The sequence below is a fragment of the Salmo trutta genome, chromosome 10 (genome assembly GCF_901001165.1).
Source record: "Salmo trutta chromosome 10, fSalTru1.1, whole genome shotgun sequence".
In the NCBI taxonomy this organism is placed as follows: domain Eukaryota; kingdom Metazoa; phylum Chordata; class Actinopteri; order Salmoniformes; family Salmonidae; genus Salmo; species Salmo trutta.
This window is the reverse complement of record NC_042966.1, coordinates 29,054,423-29,078,710: the sequence shown is the minus strand read 5'-3', so window position 1 is coordinate 29,078,710 and position 24,288 is coordinate 29,054,423. Positions and strand designations below refer to the sequence as shown.

Below are 24,288 nucleotides of genomic sequence, written 5' to 3'. Positions count from 1 at the left end.
GCAAGAAATACATTTGCAACACACACACAGTAAAACTCTGTCCCTCATGTGGTGTGTTGACCGGCCTTAATTTGTGTTCAATGGGGATCATTTATCATTTCCATAAAATACTGTATGTAAAAGTTGTCATTCCAATTTGTTCAGTTCAAAGCAATAAACATCAATAGTGATGAAAACTTTGTTTCATTTATATTTGTTCAAGATAAACAATTTATTCCACCCATGTAATCATTTTATTTAAAAAAATAACGAATAGCGCCTTTATTGATAAATGTGATCTAGCAGAGGTAAATGGCAAATATTAACCATGTATGCTGTCTATATTGCTTGTAATTGATATAAGTCAACATCTAAGTATTTTTACGTAAATTGCTATGGCTGTATTGTTTTAAAAACCCAATAATATTGTGGGTCCGTCAGACCCGCAAACATTGGGTCAATAACAAAAACATGAACACTACACAAGGGTTAAAAAATTATAGCAACTTGAAATCTGTTATTTATTTCCCTTTCTCTCATCATCTGATCATCATCATGTTCGGTGTGTGTGTGTGTGTTTTTGTTTAACTATCCTTGTGGGTACCAGAAGTCCTCCCAAAGATAGTAAAACATTGAAAATTCGGTGGGGACATTTCGCCAGTCCTCACAAGGGAAAGAATCTATTTTAGGCTTTGGGGTTAGGTTTATAATTATGGTTAGGGTTAGAATTAAGGTTTTGAAAGAGAATTAAATGCTGTTGGTTCCCACAAGGATAGTAAAAACAAAACTGTGTCTGCGTGCATCTTATTCAATCCAGGATAGATTTATTTTCAGGGTCAGATGGATAAAAAATTGCACATTTTTTAATTTGCAATCATTTATTGCATCATGAAAAAAATACTGCAAATCTCTTTAACAATTAACTCAATATCAACATTGACTATATTTATATTTAACAAAAGTTGAACTTCTATTAAAATCTGTAATATAAACTATTAGATATTGTGGACATTCCAGGGTCCACTGCCTAACCTTGGTGGAGTACCTCAAGGCTGTATACAAGGTCCTCTGAGATACAAAATAACTGTTTTGTTTTTTCAGTCCATCGACATCATATGTACACAATACTCTATATACACATATCATGTAAAGTTCATATACACATTGCCACTTCAAAAATACTTAAAATTACATACAGTTTAAATGCTTTAGATGGCCTCTGATTGTAATGGGAGTGTACTACTGACTTACAATAGTGGTTGGCTGTAATTGTGCCTTGTTCACAGCTTTCAATATCTGCTAGGGATACACTGACTTCATTTTTTAGCTGAGCTTATTTAATTGGAAATATACTATAAGAGAGATGTGCAAATGTAGCGTCTCTTATGTACATCTCTTGCATTAACACTGATAGCTGGTGGTAACCATTTGAGGTATAAACATCCACTGGAAAACTGGTCACAATTATTTCAATGCAAAGCATTGGGGAATAAACAAGGTAATAACACTATTTTAATAATGCCACAAGACAGAATCAAAGAAATAGGGATTATATTTCTATGGAAACTGGACAGAACTACACAAGACAGGATCATAGAAATAGGGATTATATTTCTATAGACACTGGGCAGATCCTTGGTGAAACAACTTGGAAGTGTTGCAACGTGAGACTACACATGCTGCACCAAGCAGAAGGTCTATGTGTTCATGATCCACACAGTACCATACGTTCAAACTGTAACAAAATGAGGGAGTAGCACGAGATTCCGAGGCGTGATTTGCAACCAGTATCATAGGGTATGAAAGAAATGTTACCGCTGCTCCAAGAAAGCTAGTTCCCTTGGGTGAGTGGTCATCGTGCTTATCAACGGCAGGGTCATTACAATACCTAATATTATGTCCTCAACAGTCCAAAGTGCAGACAAGAAGGATGTGTATTATCATCAGACATGACCCCTGGGGGAGAGCTTTTCTTTTCTTTGTCTGGTTTCAGATTACTGGATTTCTAGTCCCAACGTTCCATGCCTATCAGAGCAACAGCGTTGTGTCACTTGCGTGCTGATCCATCCCAGTGACATCGCTCACTGAGTCACGAGTAGCTCCCCCCAAAACACCACCCAAGCCCTCCCGAGCCAACAGGGGAGTGTCACTGTCCACAACTGCTGTTGTCATGGTGACAGCGGGGTCCCCACTCCTATTGGCATTAGAGATGACAACAACGTAACGATCATCTTCCTCCTCCTTTTCCTCCATATTCTCGTGGATGACTGCTGTCACCAGATCTCGGTTGTCTCGTCTCTGGCGACTGTTACTGCAGGACGGAGAAGAGCTGAACTGGTCGCTACAGGAAGGGGAGGGGCTGAATTGGTTTCTATGACTGCAGGAAGGGGAGGAGCTAAAAAGCGGCAAATCCAGGTGGGAGTCTGCACAAGCACCGGGCTGATCCTCCTCAGGGAAACTGGTGTTGATGTAGATGATGTCCTCTTTGCTAGTAGAAGCCTCCGGAAGTTTCTCTGTCAGCTTCTCCAACAGTTCTCTAACCTAAGGAAAGTCCGGAAGATTAGAAGATTCATCTTTACGCAGTCTGAGTCTGCGTAGCAAATTTCACCTTATTTGTTATATTCACTCTTCAACTGTTCCCATAGGAGAAGAGAACCCTTTTTGGTTTCAGGTAGAACCCTTTTTGGTTCCAAGTGCAACAATCTGTGGAAAGGGTTCTACGTGGAACCCAAAAGGATTCTACCTGGAACCAAATGGGTTCTACCTGGAACCAGAAAGGGTTCTTCAAAGGGTTCTTTTAGGTTCTTGATAGAAAAAAAAGGTGCTAAGAGTGTAGTGCACTATTTTTGACCAGGGTGTCTATGTCAATGTCTGCATCCCAAATTGCACCATATACACTGCTCAAAAAAATAAAGGGAACACTTAAACAACACAATGTAACTCCAAGTCAATCACACTTCTGTGAAATCAAACTGTCCACTTAGGAAGCAACACTGATTGACAATACATTTCACATGCTGTTGTGCAAATGGAATATATAACAGGTGGAAATTATAGGCAATTAGCAAGACACCCCCCAAAAAGGAGTGGTTCTGCAGGTGGGGACCACAGACCACTTCTCAGTTCCTATGCTTCCTGGCTGATGTTTTGGTCACTTTTGAATGCTGGCGGTGCTTTCACTCTAGTGGTAGCATGAGACGTAGTCTACAACCCACACAAGTGGCTCAGGTACTGCAGCTCATCCAGGATGGCACATCAATGCGAGCTGTGGCAAGAAGGTTTGCTGTGTCTGTCAGCGTAGTGTCCAGAGCATGGAGGCGCTACCAGGAGACAGGCCAGTACATCAGGAGACGTGGAGGAGGCCGTAGGAGGGCAACAACCCAGTAGCAGGACCGCTACCTCTGCCTTTGTGCAAGGAGGAGCAGGAGAAGCACTGCCAGAGCCCTGCAAAATGACCTCCAGCAGGCCACAAATGTGCATGTCTGCTCAAACGGTCAGAAACAGACTCCATGAGGGTGGTATGAGGGCCCGACGTCCACAGGTGGGGGTTGTGCTTACAGCCCAACACTGTTCAGGACGTTTGGCATTTGCCAGAGAACACCAAGATTGGCAAATTCGCCACTGGCGCCCTGTGCTCTTCACAGATGAAAGCAGGTTCACACTGAGCACGTGACAGACGTGACAGAGTCTGGAGACGCCGTGGAGAACGTTCTGCTGCCTGCAACATCCTCCAGCATGACCGGTTTGGCGGTGGGTCAGTCATGGTGTGGGGTGGCATTTCTTTGGGGGGCCGCACAGCCCTCCATGTGCTCGCCAGAGGTAGCCTGACTGCCATTAGGTACCGAGATGAGATCCTCAGACCCCTTGTGAGACCATATGCTGGTGCGGTTGGCCCTGGGTTCCTCCTAATGCAAGACAATGCTAGACCTCATGTGGCTGGAGTGTGTCAGCAGTTCCTGCAAGAGGAAGGCATTGATGCCATGGACTGGCCCGCCCGTTCCCCAGACCTGAATCCAATTGAGCACATCTGGGATATCATGTCTCGCTCCATCCACCAACGCCACGTTGCACCACAGACTGTCCAGGAGTTGGCAGATGCTTTAGTCCAGGTCTGGGAGGAGATCCCTCAGGAGACCATCCACCACCTCATCAGGAGCATGCCCAGGCATTGTAGGGAGGTCATACAGGCACGTGGAGGCCACATACACTACTGAGCCTCATTTTGACTTGTTTTAAGGACATTACGTCAAAGTTGGATCAGCCTGTGGTGTGGTTTTCCACTTTAATTTTGAGTGTGACTCCAAATCAAGACCTCCATGGGTTGATAAATTGGATTTCCATTGATTCTTTTTGTGTGATTTTGTTGTCAGCACATTCAACTATGTAAAGAAAAAAGTATTTAATAAGATTATTTCTTTCATTCAGATCTAGGGTGTGTTGTTTAAGTGTTCCCTTTATTTTTTTGAGCAGTATATAATGCACTAATTTTGACCAGAGCCCTATGGGTTTCCCTAAGTAGTGAACTATAAATTGAATAGAGTGCCATTTGGGACGTAGACTTTGTCTAGAGCAGCTTCGTCGGGAGTTCTCTCACCTGAGTGAAGACGGGGCGATCCAGGAGGTCAGCACGCCAACAGCTGTACATGATCTCGTACCTGGTGTACAGGAGAAGTAAGAATAATCATTCAAATGTGATCTGTTTTGCGTCTTAATAAACCACTGGGGAGCGTAACAGAGTTGCAGGCATTACTTCTTCTTCAGTTTATCTATATTGTTCTGGCTGTAACATAATGTTCCTTAACCTGGTCCCAGATCTGTATAGTTAATATGTCCATTCATTGACAATGACCTTAGGAGTTGGCAATACAGCACAAACAGGTATTGGATCAGGCTAAATGTTCCTATCTACTAAAGCCCAATCTGATAGACAGCCATGTAGAGAGAAGAAAAACACTCACAGTTCATCTAAGCAGTCTGTTGGCTGCTTCAGCCTGTGGCCCAAAAGTAGGTAGTCATAAATCTCATGGTTCTGGATACCAGGGTACGGCGTCATGCCCCGTGTCGCTATCTCCCACATGGTCACACCAAATGCCCACTGCAAGAAGACACACAGCACACGTTTATGTTAGCTGTAGTTTCTCTCTCGTGATAGACTGTTAACGTAAATGTTAGAATTGTTAGGTTCTGCTAGCTCCCACTAAAATAACATGTTAGATGCATCTACATAACGTGAGCAGAGAACTGTAAATGCGTTTTAATTTGTGATTTCAAGTATCACATTTGCAGTCTAATCAAATGAAATTGTATTTGTCACACCCTGAATACAACAAGTGTAGACTTTACAGTGAAATGCTTACTTACGAGCCCTTTCCCAACAATGCAGTTAAAAAGTAAGAAAATGAACAAATAGATCAAAAATAAAACAGTAAATTAATACAATAACACAATAAAATAACAATAAGGAGGCTATATACAGGCTATATACAAGGAGTATTGCGTCAGTGTACTGGGGTACGAGGTAGTTGGGTTGATTGATTGAGGTAATATGTACATGTAGGTTTGGTTAGGTGATTGATTGAAGTACTATGTACATGTAGGTAGGGGGTGAAAAGCAGAAAGTCTGGATAGCCATTTAACTGTTCTGCAGTCACACGGCTCTTTGTTGAGAACTCTGTTAAGCTACCCAATAACTTTTCCAATGCTGAGAGCTGTGGTGGGCTGAACTTCACGGGCTGGCTGTTTAATTTCTCAGAAAGGGAACTAAATACTTGAATAACAGTACTTTTCCTTTCTCTCTGACACATTCACATGTATTCCTATAATCAGTCAAGGATGAAAGAATTTAAACTAGCTGATGGGGGCTCGATCTCAGACGTTTCTTACAACATCATTGTGTGTGTGTGTGTGTGTGTGTGTGTGTGTGTGTGTGTGTGTGTGTGTGTGTGTGTGTGTGGACCTCCATACCACATCACTCTTCACAGTGAATACTCTGTCCGCCAGGCTCTCCACTGCGATCCATTTCACAGGCATCTTGGCTATCCTGCCCTGTCTGTAGTAATCACCACTGTAGATCTTCTTAGACAAGCCGAAGTCTGCCACACACACCGTCATGTCATCACGCAGCCTGTAGGACCAGACCAACCAACCAACCAATCAATCAATAGAACAATCTATCAATTTCACTTACTAGAAACAGATCAAAATTGACCAGGCAGGATACACGGGCAAGAATTTGGCATTTATTCAAAATGTCAAGAGCAATGTGTCTACATAACAATGACAATATGGTGGACAGCAACAGTGAGTTTCTACTTGAATAAGTTGCCAAAATAGACCACAGTCGTACATGAACAGTACCAAGGAACAAGGATGGTTTAGCTGCCGTCCTCTCCGTTTACCCTGAGATAAGACTCATATCTTTACATTGTGAAAAAGTTCAGGTCAGACCTACACACACACACACACACACACACACACACACACAGTGGTGTAAAGTACTTAAGTAAAAATATTTTTAAATATATTTAAAACATTTTTACTTTACTATTTATATTTTTGACAACTTTTACTTCACTACATTCCAAAAGAAAAGTGTGCAAAGCTGTCATCAAGGCAAAGGGTGGCTACTTTGAAGAATCTCAAATATAAAATATATTTTGATTTGTTTAACACTTTTTTAGTTACTACATGATTCCATATGTGTTATTTCATAGTTTTTATGTCTTCACTACTATTCTACAATGTAGAAAACAATAAAAATAAAGAAAAACCCTTGAATGAGTAGGTGTGTCCAAACCTTTGACAGGTACTGTATATATATATACATACTGAACAAAAATATAAACGCAACATACAACAATTTCAAAGATTTAACTGAGTTACAGTTCATATAAGGAAATCAGTCAATTGAAAATGAATTCATTAGGCCCTAATCTATGGATTCCACAGATATGCAGATACCTTTAAGCTAGTATATGGTGTGACCACCATTTGACTCATGCAGCGCGGCACATCTCCTTCTCATAGAGTTGATCAGGGGGGCACTCTGTTCACAACGTTTACATCAGTGAAAGGCTCGCCCACACGACACCATACACTTGGGCTGCGGTTGTAGGTACTGCCAAATTCTCTAAAGCGGCTTATGGTAGAGAAATGAAGATCAAATCTCCAGAAACAGCTCTGGTGGACATGCCAATTGCATGCTCCCTCAAAACTTGAGACATCTGTGGTATTGTGTTGTGTGACAAAACTGCCCATTTTAGAGTGGCATTTTATTGTCCCCAGGACAACGTGCACATATGTAATGAACATGCGGTTTAATCAGCTTCTTGATATGCCACACCTGTCAGGTGGATGAATTATCTTGGCAAAGGAGAAATGCTCACTAACAGGGATGTAAACACATTTTTGCACAACATTTGAGAGAAGTAAGCTTTTTGTGCATATGGATCATTTCTGGCATATTTTATTTCCGCTCATGAAAAATGGGACAAACACTTTACATGTTCGTTCATATTTTTGTTCAGTTTATATATATGTGTGTGTGTATATACAGCTCTGACCTGTACTTTGTCACAATGTAAAGATGTAAATCACTATGTGTTCAAAATATTAGGAATACCTGCTATTTCCATGAAATAGACTGACCAGGTGAAAGCTTTTATCCGTTATTGAGGTCACTTGTTAAATCCACTTCAATCAGTGTAGATGATGGGGATGAGACAGGTTAAAGAATGATTTTTAAGCTTTGAGACAATTGAGATGTGGATTGTGTATGTGTACCATTCAGAGGGTGAATGGGCAAGACAAAATGCGTAAGTGCCTTTGAAAGGGGTACGGTAGTAGGTGCCAGGCGCACTGGTTTGAGTGTGTCAAGAACTGCAACGCTGCTGGGTTTTTCACGCTCAACAGTTTTCCGTGTGTATCAAGAATGATCCACTACCCAAAGGACATCCAGCCAACTTGACACAACTGTGGGGAGCATTGGAATCAACATGGGCCAGCATCCCTGTGGAACGCTTTTGACACCTTGTAGAGTCCATGCCCAACGTATTGAGGCTGTTCTGAGGGCAAAAGGGGGTGCAACTCAATATTAGGAAGGTGTTCGTAATGTTTTGTACACTCAGTATGGCTCTGGTTCAGGTGAAATGTAAACCTACATGCAGTTGCGTGCAGCCAAGTCACGGTGGAGGAAGTTCCGCCCACTGAGGTATTCCATCCCCATGGCGATGTCAATCATAAACTTCAGGAGTGTCTGAGTGGGCAGGAACTGAAAGAAAAAGAAGAAGAAAGAAACAACATCTTCATCATTACAATGTCATTAACCATATTCAGACAAGACAACACTTTTTTCCAAAGTGCTGCTTGGGAAAGCATCAGATAGCTCACCAGTGGACTGTCACCGAGGCGTGAGCGCAGCAGGAAGCTATGGAGGTCTCCATATCTCATGAAGGGCAGGATCACCATGGGCTTGGGGAAGTGACCAGACCCCGCCTCCAGACAAACACCTAGCAGGAGCAGATCAATGTAATACCAGGTAAATACCAGTTGTAAAATGACTGTAAAATAAAGTTTTTACTAAGTATTACAAAATCCTTTAGTCCTCAACTATGGAGTGAGTGAGCATGAATCCATTGTTTCTGCATGATGGGCAGGACTGTGCAGGATGGTCTGTGATGGCAGCAAAGAAGACCTACAGTACCTAGCAGCCTGATGACATTAGGGTGGTCAAAGTCCTTCATGCAGGCAGCCTCATTCAGGAACTCTTCTATCTCCCTCTGGGAGAAGTTATCCACTGGAAAACAAAGAGGAGATTAATACAAATGTCATGTGTTATTTAGCCTGGTCTTAGATCTGTTTGCACTATCTTTCCAACTCCTGTGGTCACTGGCATTCCAAACATGGCATGAACGGTCATAGTAGCTGGTAATTCAGCACAAACAGATCTGGGACCAGGCTATGAGGAATTCATCAACCATCTAGGATATTAATCAGAGAGTAAGAAGGAGAAAAAAACACTCTGAATCTGACCTAAATGAATGGGCGTTGTTAGATCAGCCCAATTACAGAAAACTAACAAGAGGATGAAGCTCACATTTCATGGTCTTCACAGCCACTTTCTCAGATGTTCCGTCCAGTTGTTTCAGATGTCCCTCCACCACAGAGCCAAATTCACCTGGTCAATAAACAATGGGTTGGTAACAGTCAGAAAGGTAACAGTCAGAAATACCTCTAAATGACGAGTAGCAACAAATAAATTACATGTGAAATGCGATTAAGGAACAACCACAAACAAATGAGATGACCAAAAAAATGTAAGAAATTACATTGGAAGAAATGTCATATGACTGAGATAAAGTTGTATTCTACCTACGTTATAACACAAATAGGCCCCTAATTGTGTGTACAAAATAATCAAATGAATGTCATCCTCACCTTCTCCCAGAACCTTCCCGATGGAGAGCAGATTTCTCATAATCATGAAGTCCTGTAGTTTGGCTTGGAGCTCATCACTCACACCCAGGTTACCTACTAAAAAGGGGGCAAGAGGGGAAAATAGAGCTCATATTTTTACTATTGTGCAAAATCTGTGGATATAGATTTTCTTCTCCGATGTATGTTAATAGGAACATAGAGGATTAGAGTAGAGTAGAGAAAAGTAGAGTAAAGTAGAGCAGAGTACAGTAGATTAGAGTAGAATGTTTATTAACGTACGTGTAATTTCAATGGCTGATCGGTTGTAGGACTTCTGTGGCCTGTACTGAACGATGGGTTGAAGCTTCTCTCCACTTCCAAACATCTGACTGCAGGGGGCGCCAGAGAGAAACAAAACAAGTTACTATATACAATGGAGCAGAATGAGTCATTCACTGACTAACACTTTAACAAGAGCTAGCCTCAGAGTTGTAATCATTTGGTTGACACGATTAAGAATTCATCTTGAATCAGGAAGCAAGCTCTATGACCGGATGTTTTCCTGCCTCTGGGGGATGAGAGGTGTCTGCCAGTTCTGAGCATTCTTATCTGTATATCCCGAACGGCAACACTGAGTCACCTCTTCAACATAATGAATTCCAGAACAGAGACAGCAGAACGGAGAGGAGGTGGGTTGTTTTGGTGATGAGGAGAGGAGAGGAGGAGAGAGGAGCGGAGGAGAGAGTAGCAGAGAGGAGTGGTGGAGCGGAGTGGAGTGGAGAGGTGAGAGGATTAGAGTGGAAAGGATTATTTTGGTGTTTCTTTCCAACACAGCTAGACTACTTCTGTCTTCAGCAGTAAGACCAGGGATGGTTGTGTTCATTAGGCACCAAACAGAAGAAAATAGACAAACAGGGAGGGACTACCAGGGCTTGTCCAATGAGATAGGCCCATTTTCATTTTCTGTTGAAAAATGAAAATGTGAAAATGTTTTCCATAGTCTGCCTTAACTAACACCGCCCAGATCTCACTGCTGATTGAGTCCAGCTGTTTCAGTCTGTTTTCTTCCATTTGGTGCCTAATGAACGTGATCCAGTCAGCACAACCTTGGCAGTCTTGACTCAGGTGCAGTTGTCAGTGATTATGCGGAAACCAGGCTGCTTTATTGACAATGTACTGAGTAACTTTACCCCTCCCTCAACAGGAAATATAACCACTTCCACTGACCAATACACCGTTTCCCCTTACCAACTTCAGGGATCAAAATGCTGAGTAACTTTTACATCTGCAGCAACAGACAATAGACATTTCTTACTGGTGAAACTGAGTGAAGAGCACTGCAAAGGCAAAACAGAATTCACTGGCTGGAGATGCACTGTTGAGGCTCTTTGATCTACTAGTCAAGTACCAGTAAGTTATTTGAGGAAGGAAGACTGCCCTTAGCTACACCGTTTCCCCTGACCAATTTAAGAATCAAGATACTGTGTGACTTCCAGTACTACAACAATGGACTGCAGAATGGTCAAAGTCAATACACAGGGGTTTAATGTGATCATGATCAGATCATGAAGGTATTGAGGACACCATTAGGTTAGCGTCAGAAAGAAGACAAACCAGATGTTACACAGCATTTTGGGTACTGTAGTACATCAATGTACACCCCTCCTTGTACATCATGATACAATTAAGACTTGAACATGTGAAGAAGCATGCAAACTTACCCAAAGCGTGTGTCTAGTATCCTGCTTCTCATGCAGATAGCAGCCCAGAGTACTAGCAGCAGGAGACAGAAGCCACATACCACCCCCAGTATGATATACACAGAGTCTGATCCTATGGTGTCTGGACTGGAGGAGGGAGACAGGGGCCACTCTGGAACACAACACGCAATCAATCAATGATTCAATCAATCATGCATTGAATCAATCAAATCAAAGTATGATCGATTGATAGAACAGAACACACAAACATGATAGAAACATGATCAAAGTTTCAACTCCCTCAACTGTATGTTGTATATGTTTTGCTGTATATGTGTGTGTTCCCAGTTTGTGTGTAATTTTGCAACAACCGAATTGCCCTTTACCACCACCGCAGAAGCTTCACTATTCTGCATCTTCCCAATTAAGTAGCCTAATTTTGTTGTATGTCTACTTGAAGAGAACTAGGCAGTGGCGTGTATTCATGGATGACAAGGGAAGCAAGGCTTCCCCAAAACATTGACCAAAAAACAAACAAAAACAAAAAACATACACATAATAATTGATCATCTTTCATCTCTCTTTGTTTCATAATTATCCTTCAATTCGGAAGAGGCTGAATGTATCTCACCGGAGGAAGCATCCAAGAGAGCAAAACAGCGCCCCTCTGTCTCTGTATGTGTAGCGTATCTGATACGGTCTGGTCAAAAAGAGTATGACATTTTTTCCACCTGTAGTATTGAATGCAAGGGAAACCAGCGAGCATTTGGCCTCCCTTGATAAAAAGTATCAAATTTGCCAATCAGCGTTGAGCTAAACTGAGTTAGCTCAACTGTGAATGTTCCTGCCGCACCAAAAAAAAGTGTCAAGGGAAACCAGTTTGGATTTGGCTTCACACCAATAACATCAACAGAAAAACGTAATTGACAGCAAAACTTGCATTGTTACATCTCGTTGTGTCATTGTCCTCTAGTGGCTAGCTAGCTAGTTAAAAGTGTCCCTTTCCTAAATAGCCATGAGTGGAGATAGGGATTTGGATTTGTGGTTTTACCTAATTCTCATTTGTGGTTTTACCTAATTCTCTGTACTGGCAAGTGATTATAACGGCGATTCTGATCCAACCATTAATTCATACATTGCGCCCCTGGCCTGAGAGGATGATAGTTCAATATGTAGCTAGATGAAGTAGGCTAATGTTAATTAGCTGGCTCATCGTTGCACATGAAAGGAAGTTTGGCTAGTAAGCAAGCATTTTGGCCAGGTAGCCTAGGGCAACAAAAACTAAAAGCATGTACTGTATTACAGAGTCATAGACCGTTTAATCAACATGAAAGACAGGAGGATGGCCTTGGCGTTGTGACAGAAATGTTATCATGTGGAGAGACAGCCTTGAAAATGTTAATGTGGGGTGAGTCAACATGTTTTTTCAACTTGCACACATGCACACGTACACACACACACACACACGCACGCACGTGCACACACACACACACACACACACACACGATTTGATGATGTTGAAGTTGAAATGGTGCTGGAATAGTGGAGGCAGCTCCTGTTGTCTTTGTGACTTGCAGTAACTCTCTGTGGTTCTAAATCAATAGTTGTTTAGTGGTCCGAAATTGTCAGAAACATTAACTTGCTTGACCATGCTGTAGGTCATGTAACTCTTTGTTACCCTACATGCAATATGCTTTGTGGGCCTCACCGGACAGAGGTCGCTCCCTTTTTGGGATGAAACAAAGGTCTGGATGAATTTATTCTGCGACTGTGTCTTCTTATTGTCTCGGCCTTAGGCCTATATATCACAGTGGTAAGGCATATAAATTAACAGGTTATAGAGCAAACAATTCAACTATCACAACACATAGGTTGTAATATGGCTTTTTTTCTGGATTGGCTTCCCTGGTGATTTTACCAGTGGCGGAAAAAGTACCCAACTGTCATACTTGAGTAAATGTAAAGATACCTTAAAAGTAAAGTCACCCAGTAAAATTTTACTTGATTAAAAGTCTAAATGTATTTGGTTTAAAATATACTTAAGTATCAAAAGTAAATGTAATTGCTAAAATGTACTTAAGTATCAAAATTCAAAGTATAAGTATAAATATTTTAAAAGTCCTTAAAAAAATGTTTTACATTTACGGAAAGCCAGGGGCACACTCCAACACTCAGACATAATTTACATACAAAGCATGTGTGTTTAGTGAGTCTGCCAGATCAGCGGCAGTAGGGATGACCAGGGATGTTCTGTTTAGTGCGTGAATTGGACTATTTTCCTGTCCTGCTATACATTCAAAATGTAACAAGTACTTTTGGGTGTAAAGGAAAATGTATCGAGTAAAAAGCCCAATCTTTTTTTAAGGAATGTATTGAAGTAAAGGTAAAAGTTGTCAAACATATAAATAGTAAGTAGTACTTTAAAGTATTTTTACTTAGGTACTTTACACCACTGGATTTTACCCACACACCGCTACTAGAACTAGGGCCTGTCACTTGCAACCCACCTCTTCCAATGCATTGTGGAAAAGTGTGCATTCAATTCTACTAGATGAAGAGCTGAAATTAGTACAACATCCTGGCATTTAAACCATACTCAATTTTCAAAAATGCACACTGTAAAACATTATATTTTCGCATACTGAGACTGCATCATGCGCGATTGCGTTGTTTCACGTTATTGGTTAATTTCAGTAGCACGTCCCCATATCTGATTATCAGCTGTTGTCAAAGCCGAAATGAGTATGACATCCGGAAATTTAAAGTATACTCGATTTTGTAAATGTCACATACAATAAAACTTTATTTTTATCACATACTTAACCGGCCTACTATTTAGAACACGGTCAGGTTAAATATCTACTTGCGGTTGTTGTCATGCTTATGTAATTCAATATGTATAAAGGTGTTAGGATTAGGAACTCCTTATATAATTCAATATGTATAAAGGTGTTAGGATTAGGGACTCCTGATGTAATTCAATATGAATAAAGGTGTTAGGATTAGGATCTCCTGATGTAATTCAATATGTAAGGTGTTAGGATTAGGAACTCCTTATGTACTTCAATATGAATAAAGGTGTTAGGATTAGGAACTCCTGATGTAATTCAATATGTATAAAGGTGTTAGGATTAGGAACTCCTGATGTAATTCAATATGTATAAAGGTGTTAGGATTAGGAACTCCTGATGTAATTCAATATGTAAGGTGTTAGGATTAGGGACTCCTGATGTAGTGCGGTCTACTCACTGTTCTCTGGTACGAAGATCCCGACCGGTGGACTGAGCATGCCACGCCCAGCCTGAGTACAGGCAGCTACCTGAACACTGTATGTAGTGTTGAACTCCTGTAGGGCCACCGTAGCAGTGTTGGAGGAGCTGCGGATCTGAGGAACACAACAGCATGTTAGAGAGATCATGGTTGTACTCAGCAGTTTACAATAATAGACACCTATTCAACTGATCAACTCATACCACTAATCAACTCATCATCAAACCTTTGACTAGTGGAATCAGATGTGTAGTGCTAGGGCAAAAACAAAAATGTCTTCCCAGGAATTAAGAAACACTGTTATAACTACAGAGGTAGGATCTTCATTTGAGCCAGTTTGCTACAGCAGGAAAATAATCTTGCAGCAACAGGAAATGTGAATTGCTATGTGGATTATAGTCAATGGTTATTTTTTGTCGGGGTTGATATATTTTTTTGTTACGGCAAAACAAGTCTGACTTTTTTAAGTGGAAATTGCAAACTTTAGAAGCCTTTTTAAACCTTGAATACACTACAAGTTTGCGTTTGCTGCAAGTGCAGAAAAATTATCAGCAATAAAAGACTGATCAAATTAAGATCCTACATCTGTTGTCTTATCATGTCATGATATATTGCTAGTTTGTTTTTTGCTCTTGAAGCGCTTTGAGATTTTATGAAAATACTATAGAAGTTTAATAAATAATAATAATTATTATGATAGCAAATAATTTACCAATGTAAAACTACAATCTGTGTTCTTACTGGAAATGTTTCAAAATGTTTCCCTCCTACTGAACATCACCCAGTAACAGATGGACACCTGGGAAAATTGTCTGTCATACGTACTATAGGCCATTTTTTGGATTATAGTGTTTGTAGTGGTCCCTTGAAGTTAATGATTATCTGTGTGTCAAAGTCAGCGTTAGATATGTGGCAAATTCTGATTAACAGCCAGGGAATGACGTTAACCAAATACTATGTAACATTGTGTCACGGATCCCTCCGGAACTTTCATCATGCACACCTGTCCCCTATTCCCACTGATTAGTATTTTTATAAGTGTGCCCGTTGGTTTCCATTGGGGGGTTGATTATTATTACAATGTCTGTTGGTGAGTGTGAGTACCTGTGCTGTGTGTTTTGGGCTTTCGTGCCCTTGTGGATTGTGCAGATGATTACGGGTCTCGTCCCGTGTGTTAATCATTGTGTGCTTGTGTTATTTATTCGAGGTACTCCTCGCTCTTTTGTTTGGGTTTCTACCCTGTGTTTTGTTACGTGTTTGTTTGGTCTTCGTCCCCGTGCCTTTACACGGCACGCTGTAATTTGGGCTTAATGAAAAACCCTATTATGCATTCCTGCGTCTGTTCTCCCGATCCTTCATGCCAACGTGAAATATATTTGCACTAGTAACCCACATTTGTTTTGTGTCAAGTCATTGGGAAGCTGAGAAAATTGTTTCACAAAGCTCTGAAAAAAGGGGAAGAAAACAAAACTTTCTTGACAGGCAGGCTGGTATGTGGACTTGGGTTTAGTTCCAAATCGCAGCCTATTCGTATTCCCTACGTAGCGCACTTCTTTTGACTAGGGCCCATAGAGTAGAGCACTTAATAGGGAATATGTTGCCATTTGGGGCTCAGACATGCTCAGCATGGTGTTTACAGAGAGCTGAGCGGGGGATTGTTGGGGAACATGTGACAGTGGATAAAGCCCTTGGTTGCACAATACCACCGCATGGCAACATCTGGGGTTCCTCTCTCACTAGCTAACATGCTGACAGTGAGACTGGAGGCCTGGAAAAACATGGAAGTCACACAGACACATGGTGGACTATCTCTCTATGACAACATTTCACACGGGAACTTTTATTTTGGAAACTAAAACTGAACTAGCTAACATGCTGACTGTGTGACTGGCTAAAGGCATAGAAAACACACACTCAGAAACATGTTGTACTATTTCACTGACCAAAAACATATATTATATGTCTAGAAATAGCAATTATACTGTAGCTTGGTGATAGAATAGAGTAGTGTAGAGCAGAGCAGGGTTTAGTAGAGTAGGGGTTAGAGTAGGGTGTAGAGCAGAGTAGGGTAGAGTAGGGTTAGAGTAGAGTGTAGAGCAGAGCAGGGTAGAGCAGGGTAGAGTAGGGGTTAGAGTAGGGTGTAGAGCAGAACAGGGTAGAGTAGGGTGTAGAGCAGAACGGTGTAGAGCAGGGTGTAGAGCAGAGCAGGGTAGAGTAGGGTTAGAGTAGGGTGTAGAGCAGAACAGGGTAGAGCAGGGTAGAGTAGGGGTTAGAGTAGGGTGTAGAGCAGAGTAGGGTAGAGTAGGGGTTAGAGTAGGGTGTAGAGCAGAGTAGGGTAGAGTAGGGTTAGAGTAGGGTGTAGAGCAGAGCAGGGTAGAGCAGGGTAGAGTAGGGGTTAGAGTAGGGTGTAGAGCAGAGCAGGGTAGAGTAGGGGTTAGAGTAGGGTGTAGAGCAGAACAGGGTAGAGTGTAGAGCAGAGCAGGGTAGAGCGGGGTAGAGTAGAGTAGGGGTTAGAGTAGGGTGTAGAGCAGAGCGGGGTAGCGTAGGGGTTAGAGCAGGGTGTAGAGCAGAGCAGGGTAAAGTAGGGTTAGAGTAGGGTGTAGAGCAGAACAGGGTAGTGTAGGGTGTAGAGCAGAACAGGGTAGAGTAGGGTGTAGAGCAGGGTAGAGCAGGGTAGAGTAGGGTAGAGTAGGGGTTAGAGTAGGGTGTAGAGCAGAGCAGGGTAGAGCAGGGTAGAGCAGGGTAGAGTAGGGTGTAGAGCAGAGCAGGGTAGAGTAGGGGTTAGAGTAGGGTGTAGAGCAGAACAGGGTAGAGTAGGGGTTAGAGTAGGGTATAAAGCAGAGCCGGGTAGAGTGGGGTGTAGAGTTGGGAGTAGAGCAGAGCAGGGTAGAGCAGGGTAGAGTAGGGGTTAGAGTAGGGTGTAGAGCAAAACAGGGTAGAGTAGGGTTAGAGTAGGGTGTAGAGCAGAGCAGGGTAGAGCAGGGTAGAGTAGGGGTTAGAGTAGGGTGTAGAGCAGGGCAGGGTAGATTAGGGGTTAGAGTAGGGTATAAAGCAGAGCCGGGTAGAGTGGGGTGTAGAGTTGGGAGTAGAGCAGAGCAGGGTAGAGCAGGGTAGAGCAGGGTGGAGTAGGGTGTAGAGCAGGGTAGAGTAGGGGGTAGAGTAGGGTGTAGAGCAGAGAAGGGTAGAGTAGGGGTAGAGAAGGGTGTAGAGTAGGGTGTAGGGCAGAGCAGGGTAGAGTGGGGTGTAGAGTAGGGACTAGAGCAGAGCATGGTAGAGCAGGGTAGAGCAGGGTAGAGTAGGGTGTAGAGCAGAGCAGGGTGGAGTAGGGGTAGAGAAGGGGGTAGAGCAGAGCAGGGTAGAGTAGGGGTTAGAGTAGGGGGTAGAGTAGGGGGTAGAGCAGAGCAGGGTAGAGTAGGGTGTAGAGTAGGGTATAGAGCAGAGCAGGGTAGGGTAAGGAGTAGAGTAGGGGTTATAGGAGGGGGTAGAGCAGAGCAGAGTAGGGTTTAGAGTAGGGTGTAGAGCAGAGCAGGGTAGGGTTAGGTGTAGAGTAGAGTAGGGGGTAGAGCAGAGCAGGGTAGAGTGGGGTGTAGAGTAGGGAGTAGAGCAGAGCAGGGTAGGGTTAGGTGTAGAGTAGGAGGTAGAGTAGAGCAGGGTAGAGTAGGGTTAGAGTAGAGCAGGGTAGAGTAGGGTTAGGTGTAGAGTAGAGTAGGGAGTAGAGCAGAGCAGGGTAGAGTAGGGTGTAGAGTAGGAGGTAGAGTAGAGCAGGGTAGAGTAGGGTTAGAGTAGAGCAGGGTAGAGTAGGGTGTAGAGCAGAGCAGAGCAGGGTAGAGTAGGGGTTAGAGTAGGGTGTAGAGTAGATCAGGGTAGAGTAGGGTGTAGAGTAGGGTGTAGAGTAGAGCAGGGTAGAGTAGGGTGTAGAGCAGAGCAGAGCAGGGTAGAGTAGGGGTTAGAGTAGGGTGTAGAGTAGATCAGGGTAGAGTAGGGTGTAGAGTAGGGTGTAGAGTAGAGCAGGGTAGAGTAGGGTGTAGAGCAGAGCAGAGCAGGGTAGAGTGGGGTGTAAAGTAGAGTAGAGTACAGTTGAGTAGAATAGAGCAGAGTAGAGTAAAGTATAGTAGGGTTGAGTAGAGTAGAATATAGCAGAGTAGAGTAGGGGTGAGTAGAGCAGAGCAGAGTAGGTTTGAGTAGAGTAGAGTAGGCTTGAGTAGAGCAGATTTAGGTAGAGCAGGTTTGAGTAGAGCAGGGTTGAGTAGAGTAGGGTTGAGTAGAGTAGAGCAGTGTTGAATAGAGCAGGGTTGAGTAGAGCAGGATTGAGTAGAGTAGTGTTGAATAGAGCAGTTGAGTAGAGCAGACTTGAGTAGAGTAGGGTTCTGTAGAGTAGAGTAGGATGAGTAGAGTAGGGTTGAGTAGAGTAGGGATGAGTAGAGTAGAGTAGAATTGAGTAGAGTAGGGTTGAGTAGAGCAGGGTTGAGTAGAGTAGAGCAGATTGAATAGAGCAGGGTTGAGTAGAGTAGAGCAGAATTGAATAGAGCAGGGTTGAGTAGAGTAGAGCAGAATTGAATAGAGCAGGGTTGAGTAGAGTAGAGCAGTGTTGAATAGAGCAGGGTTGAGTAGAGCAGGATTGAGTAGAGTAGTGTTGAATAGAGCAGTTGAGTAGAGCAGACTTGAGTAGAGTAGGGTTCTGTAGAGTAGAGTAGGATGAGTAGAGTAGGGTTGAGTAGAGTAGGGATGAGTAGAGTAGAGTAGAATTGAGTAGAGTAGGGTTGAGTAGAGCAGGGTTGAGTAGAGTAGAGCAGATTGAATAGAGCAGGGTTGAGTAGAGTAGAGCAGAATTGAATAGAGCAGGGTTGAGTAGAGTAGAGCAGAATTGAATAGAGCAGGGTTGAGTAGAGTAGAGCAGAATTGAATAGAGCAGGGTTGAGTAGAGTAGAGTAGAAAAGTAAAATAAGTTAAGTGTCTATGTAAGGTGTTTCTGTGAATCACTCTCTTGAACAACACAGCTGTTTGGCTGGTGAAACAGCTGAACAGCTGAGGATCCAGGAGCTGGGTCTCACACACTTACATTCTCTCACACACACACACACACACACACACACACACACACACACACACACACACACACACACCACACACCACACACCACACACCACACACCACACACCACACACACACACACACACACACACACTTCCCATCACTGATATGTGAGTGTTGTTTCTGACCAAGCCTTTGTGTGATGATGACGTCATGCAGACAGCTTTTGACTGGACAGGACCCACATGGGTTATTATACATGTATCCATTCATTCACTGATGTCGTTACAAAGCCTTTGTACGTGGTAATGTCATAATTTGACTGGACAGGGTATATGGTTATTACAAATGTATATCTTTGTTTGAGTCCCTATGTAGTGGGACGCAAATAGAGCAGTCTTTCCTAAGCTTTGATGATTTGAATCAGCTGTGTAGTGCTTGGTCAAAAACCAAAAGGTGCACCCATTGGTGTCCCCAGGACTGAGTTGGGGATTAGAGAACAGGGTGCCGTTTGGGACGCAGTCCCTCTCTATCTAAGGTATTCATTTTCCGTTCACTCCACCAACCAATGACCAATGACTCAGACGGGGAAACACTATTCCAGTAAACCACTACACAACCAGAAAGTGACAGGAAACCTGCTATTGTACTAGAGAGAACTGGGGTGTGTCCTAAATGGTACCCTATTCCCTACACAGTGCACTACAGATCTAGGACCAGGATAATAACTTTCAGTATTCCCTAAAAATGACAACTCCTGCATTGCTACACACAGGAGAGGTTACTGTTGACTCAACGGTACAGTGAAACAGTTCAGGACAGAGAATAGAGAAGTTGACCGTCTGTTGGGTAGAAAGGAACAACGTCAGAAGAAGGACCAACAATCCCCCACCTCATACAACGCATGCACACGCTCACACACACACACACACCACCTTATGAACAAACTGACTGACTAACAGACTGACCCTAGCCCCCCGACACATAAACTACTGCAGCATAAATACTGGAGGCTGAGACAGGAGGGATCAGAAGAGATTTTGTAACAGATTATGTAACAGTCTGTTACATCTGGAGTATTCTCTTGTCTTATCCGGTGTCCTGTGTGAATGTAAATATGCTCTCTCTAATTCTCTCTTTCTCTCTTTCTTTCTTTCTCTCGGAGGACCTGAGCCCTAGGACCATGCCTCAGGACTACCTGGCATGATGACTCCTTGCTGTCCCCAGTCCACCTGGCCATGCTGCTGCTCCAGTTTCAACTGTTCTGCCTGCGGCTACGGAACCCTGACCTGTTCACCGGACGTGCTTGTTGCACCCTCGACAATTACTATGATTATTATTATTTGACCATGCTGGTCATTTACGAACATTTTAACATCTTGACCATGTTCTGTTATAATATCCACCCGGCACAGCCAGAAGAGGACTGGCCACCCCTCATAGCCTGGTTCCTCTCTAGGTTTCTTCCTAGGTTTTTGGCCTTTCTCAGGAGTTTTTCCTAGGGAGTTTTTCCCAGCCACCGTGCTTCTTTCACATGCATTGCTTGCTGTTTGGGGTTTTAGGCTGGGTTTCTGTACAGCACTTTGAGATTTCAGCTGATGTACGAAGGGCTATATAAATACATTTGATTTGATTTGATTTGACTATAAAATCATATGACCATCTCACTTCTTGAATCTTGGTCCGGAAATCTCAGTATGAAACTGACATTGTTAATATTGAAAGTGCAACAAAACCTTTTACAGTAGGTCATCTTAAGTTTCTGCTATTCTAGATAGAAATAGGATGGAAACGTCCATTCTAATAATCATATTTCTAGGGTGATAACATCAATGTCTTCCAGGTTCCAGGAGGAGAATCACCTTGTTGACCCGAGTCCCATACGTGACGATGACATCATAACCTATGAGGATTCCGTTGACCCTGTCCCGGGGTGGGTCCTTCCATCGGATCACCAGCATTGACTCGTTTAGCATAACAGTCACGTTACGGGGGTAGACTGACGGTACTGGAGTAACAAAGGGAATGGAAAGAGAGGGTCACACACTCAAAAACGATCTTCAATCCTGGAATCTGTGATAATACTCAAATAGAGCTCACATACAACAGACTACTTTTGCAAACACTGGCACATTCGCATTTATAAGAACACTGAAATGTTGATTAATGTGCACGGTCCTTCACGGTTACATCAACATTTGTATATAGGAGGTAATGAAACAAATAATACATTATTTTCAATATTTCTCGTCATCAAAGAAAATGACTGAGATGAGGCCACATTCGGGCCAACCACTTCTGATGTTTCCTACAGCATGGAAAGATTCCTGTCAGATCCGTAGACTAAAATATCCCCAACAGCGGCTTTAGTTTAGAGAGGAAGTCAGAAGCAGCCCCACCCATACACGAGGAACTGCGTGCTTTCTCCATGAGACCACTCCTGCTTTTGCTTCCTATGTGGCCTCTCAGGAAGATATGCAAAGATAATATCAGACATATTCTGGATGTGATGCACATTTCACTAGGAACCCCCTGTCATGCAAAATATAATATGTACTGTACTTCTAACAATTTCTGATCAATGAAATTAAACTGATTTCTGAATACTTGATGGGATGAGGGGACAAGAAAACTAGCCCGGATCCAAACTGAATTGCTCTCTTTTGTGAAGTGAAACAACAATTTGGATCCCCCCCACGCTACAATAACACAACACACAGCCATGCATCTTATACAGAGGCAGGACCTAACACAGGATCTACAGAATCCCATACAGGCAAGTGCATATGATGTATGCAGTCTTAAGAAGGCAAGGACCTGGACAGGCTGCTCCTGCGATCTATGCATTCTCTATGCATGAAAACACTACCGAAATCTCCAAACTGGCCCATGGCCTGGCTGCAGTATAGCGGATCATGATGTGGTTGAAACATTGTCACCAATAATTCACATGGGAGCATAGAATCCAGTGTACAGAGTCTATTTTCACCTTGTATTGAAAATGTGTTGATGTCCAGCACCTGCTCAAAGACAATGGGTCTGTGTCCTAAATGGCACCCTATTCCCTACATTGTGCACTACTTTTTACCCGGGCCCATAGATGTTACCCACCTCCTTCTGTAGTGTTGCTCTGGACCCAGGTACTGACTGGTGAATGTCCAAGCTCATTGCTACAGGAGACGCTCATGTTGTACCAGGTCATGGCCTGTAACCCCGGGACATCACTCTGGAACGGAGGAGCTGTAGTGTTGATTAACCTAGCCAGCCTGACCTCTCCTCTCCTTCGGCTCACCTCTTTCACCTTGAAGAGAGCACAGGGAAAAATATAGGTTAGAAAAATATATAGCCTACTGTAGACAGACATTCAGGACCGAATTTTCTTATAAAAAGATACATTTGTGCAAAGATATCACAAAGTGGTTTAGGAACAACACTAATTAACCCTATTCAGGGATTCAAATAAACACTGATAAACATTTGTTTGAATTGACAACTGACTGATGCTATCAGCAAGTTGTTTATTTGGGCTGGTGCCATCTCTCTGTTGCCTGATGACTCATACTGAATTGAATTCCTCTGCTTTATTTATCACAACATGTATTCAGTCAGACTGCAATCCTAGAAGTCCTCTCTGCTGACGTCAAAGTGAGGGGCATTGTACCAAACAAGCCATCAGCGAGTATCAAAGCCAATGAATATTTCTGAAACTGTGCTTTACCCACGTGTTCAGGCTCTGGCCCAACCCATCGGTTTCTGGGACCATTCAAAACGCTTTGAATGTGTTCGCATTCGAGAAGTCAACAGGTAGGAGATTAAATCCCGACTCATCGTGGAGAAGAAACATTAGAGCTTTTTTCCATCTTCGTAACATTGCAAAAATCTGAAACTTTCCGTACAAAAATGTTACAGAAAAGTTCATCCATGCCTTTGTCACTTCTAGGTTAGACTACTGCAATGCTCTACTTTCCGGCTACTCGGATAAAGCACTAAATAAACTTCAATTAGTGCTAAACACAGCAGCTAGAATCTTGACTAGAACCCCAACATTTTATCATATTACTCCAGTGCTAGCCTATCTACACTGGCTTCCTGTTAAGGCTAGGGCTGATGTTTAGGTTTTACTGCTAAACTACAAAGCATTACGTGGACTTGCTCCTACCCATCTCTCCGATTTGGTCCTGCCGTACATACCTACACGTACGCTACGGTCACAAGACGCAGGCCTCCTTATTTTCCCTTGTATTTCTAAGCAAACAGCTGGAGGCAGGGCTTTCTCCTATAGAGCTCAATTTTTATGGAATGGTCTGCCTATCCATGTGACAGACGCAGACTCTGTCTCAAGTCTTTATTGAAGACTCATCTCTTCAGTAGGTCCTATAATTGAGTGTAGTCTGGCCCAGGGGTGTGAAGGTGAACGGAAAGGCACTGGAGCGACGAACCACCCTTGCTGTCTCTGCCCTCTCACAACCGGGATTCTCTGCCTCTAAACCCTATTACGGAGGCTGAGTCACTGTCTTACTGGTGCTATTCCATCCCGTCCCTAGGAGGGGTGCATCACTTGAGTGAGTTGAGTCACTGACGTGATCTTCCTGTCCGGGTTTGGCGCCCCCCTCGGGTTCGTGCCATGGGGGAGATCTTCGTGGGCTATACTCGGCCTTGTCTCAGGATGGTAAGTTTGTGGTTGAAGATAGACAACTAGTGGTGTGGGGGCTGTGCTTTGGAAAAGTGGGTGGGGTTATATCCTGCCTGTCCTGGGGGATCGTCGGACGGGGCCACAGTGTCTCCCGACCCCTCCTGTCTCAACCTCCAGTATTTACGCTGCAATAGTTTATGTGTCGGGGGGCTAGGGTCAGTCTGTTATATCTGGAGTATTTCTCCTGTCTTATCCGGTGTC

At 43.0% G+C, this 24,288-nt stretch overlaps 1 protein-coding gene and 1 long non-coding RNA gene across 2 annotated transcripts in view; one reads left to right on the top strand and one right to left on the bottom strand.

Moving 5' to 3' along the window:
- Positions 1-820: 820 nt before the first annotated feature.
- The window catches only part of mertka (c-mer proto-oncogene tyrosine kinase a), a 43,203-nt gene continuing 19,735 nt past the window's right edge, over positions 821-24,288 (bottom strand). The window contains exons 8-21 of the mRNA XM_029765246.1: positions 22,506-22,695; positions 21,257-21,402; positions 14,343-14,478; positions 11,115-11,265; positions 9,694-9,782; positions 9,415-9,510; positions 9,074-9,154; positions 8,681-8,773; positions 8,368-8,486; positions 8,139-8,248; positions 5,944-6,103; positions 4,938-5,074; positions 4,574-4,634; positions 821-2,520 (exon numbers count right to left, since the gene is read on the bottom strand). Coding sequence (XP_029621106.1) covers positions 2,008-2,520; positions 4,574-4,634; positions 4,938-5,074; positions 5,944-6,103; positions 8,139-8,248; positions 8,368-8,486; positions 8,681-8,773; positions 9,074-9,154; positions 9,415-9,510; positions 9,694-9,782; positions 11,115-11,265; positions 14,343-14,478; positions 21,257-21,402; positions 22,506-22,695 — 2,082 coding nt within the window. The 3' untranslated portion in view covers positions 821-2,007. The remainder of the gene's footprint in view (positions 2,521-4,573; positions 4,635-4,937; positions 5,075-5,943; positions 6,104-8,138; positions 8,249-8,367; positions 8,487-8,680; positions 8,774-9,073; positions 9,155-9,414; positions 9,511-9,693; positions 9,783-11,114; positions 11,266-14,342; positions 14,479-21,256; positions 21,403-22,505; positions 22,696-24,288) is intronic.
- On the top strand, positions 18,887-19,187 carry LOC115201537 (uncharacterized). Its single transcript, XR_003879757.1, has 2 exons — positions 18,887-18,950; positions 19,157-19,187. It is a non-coding gene; the product is annotated as an uncharacterized LOC115201537 (long non-coding RNA).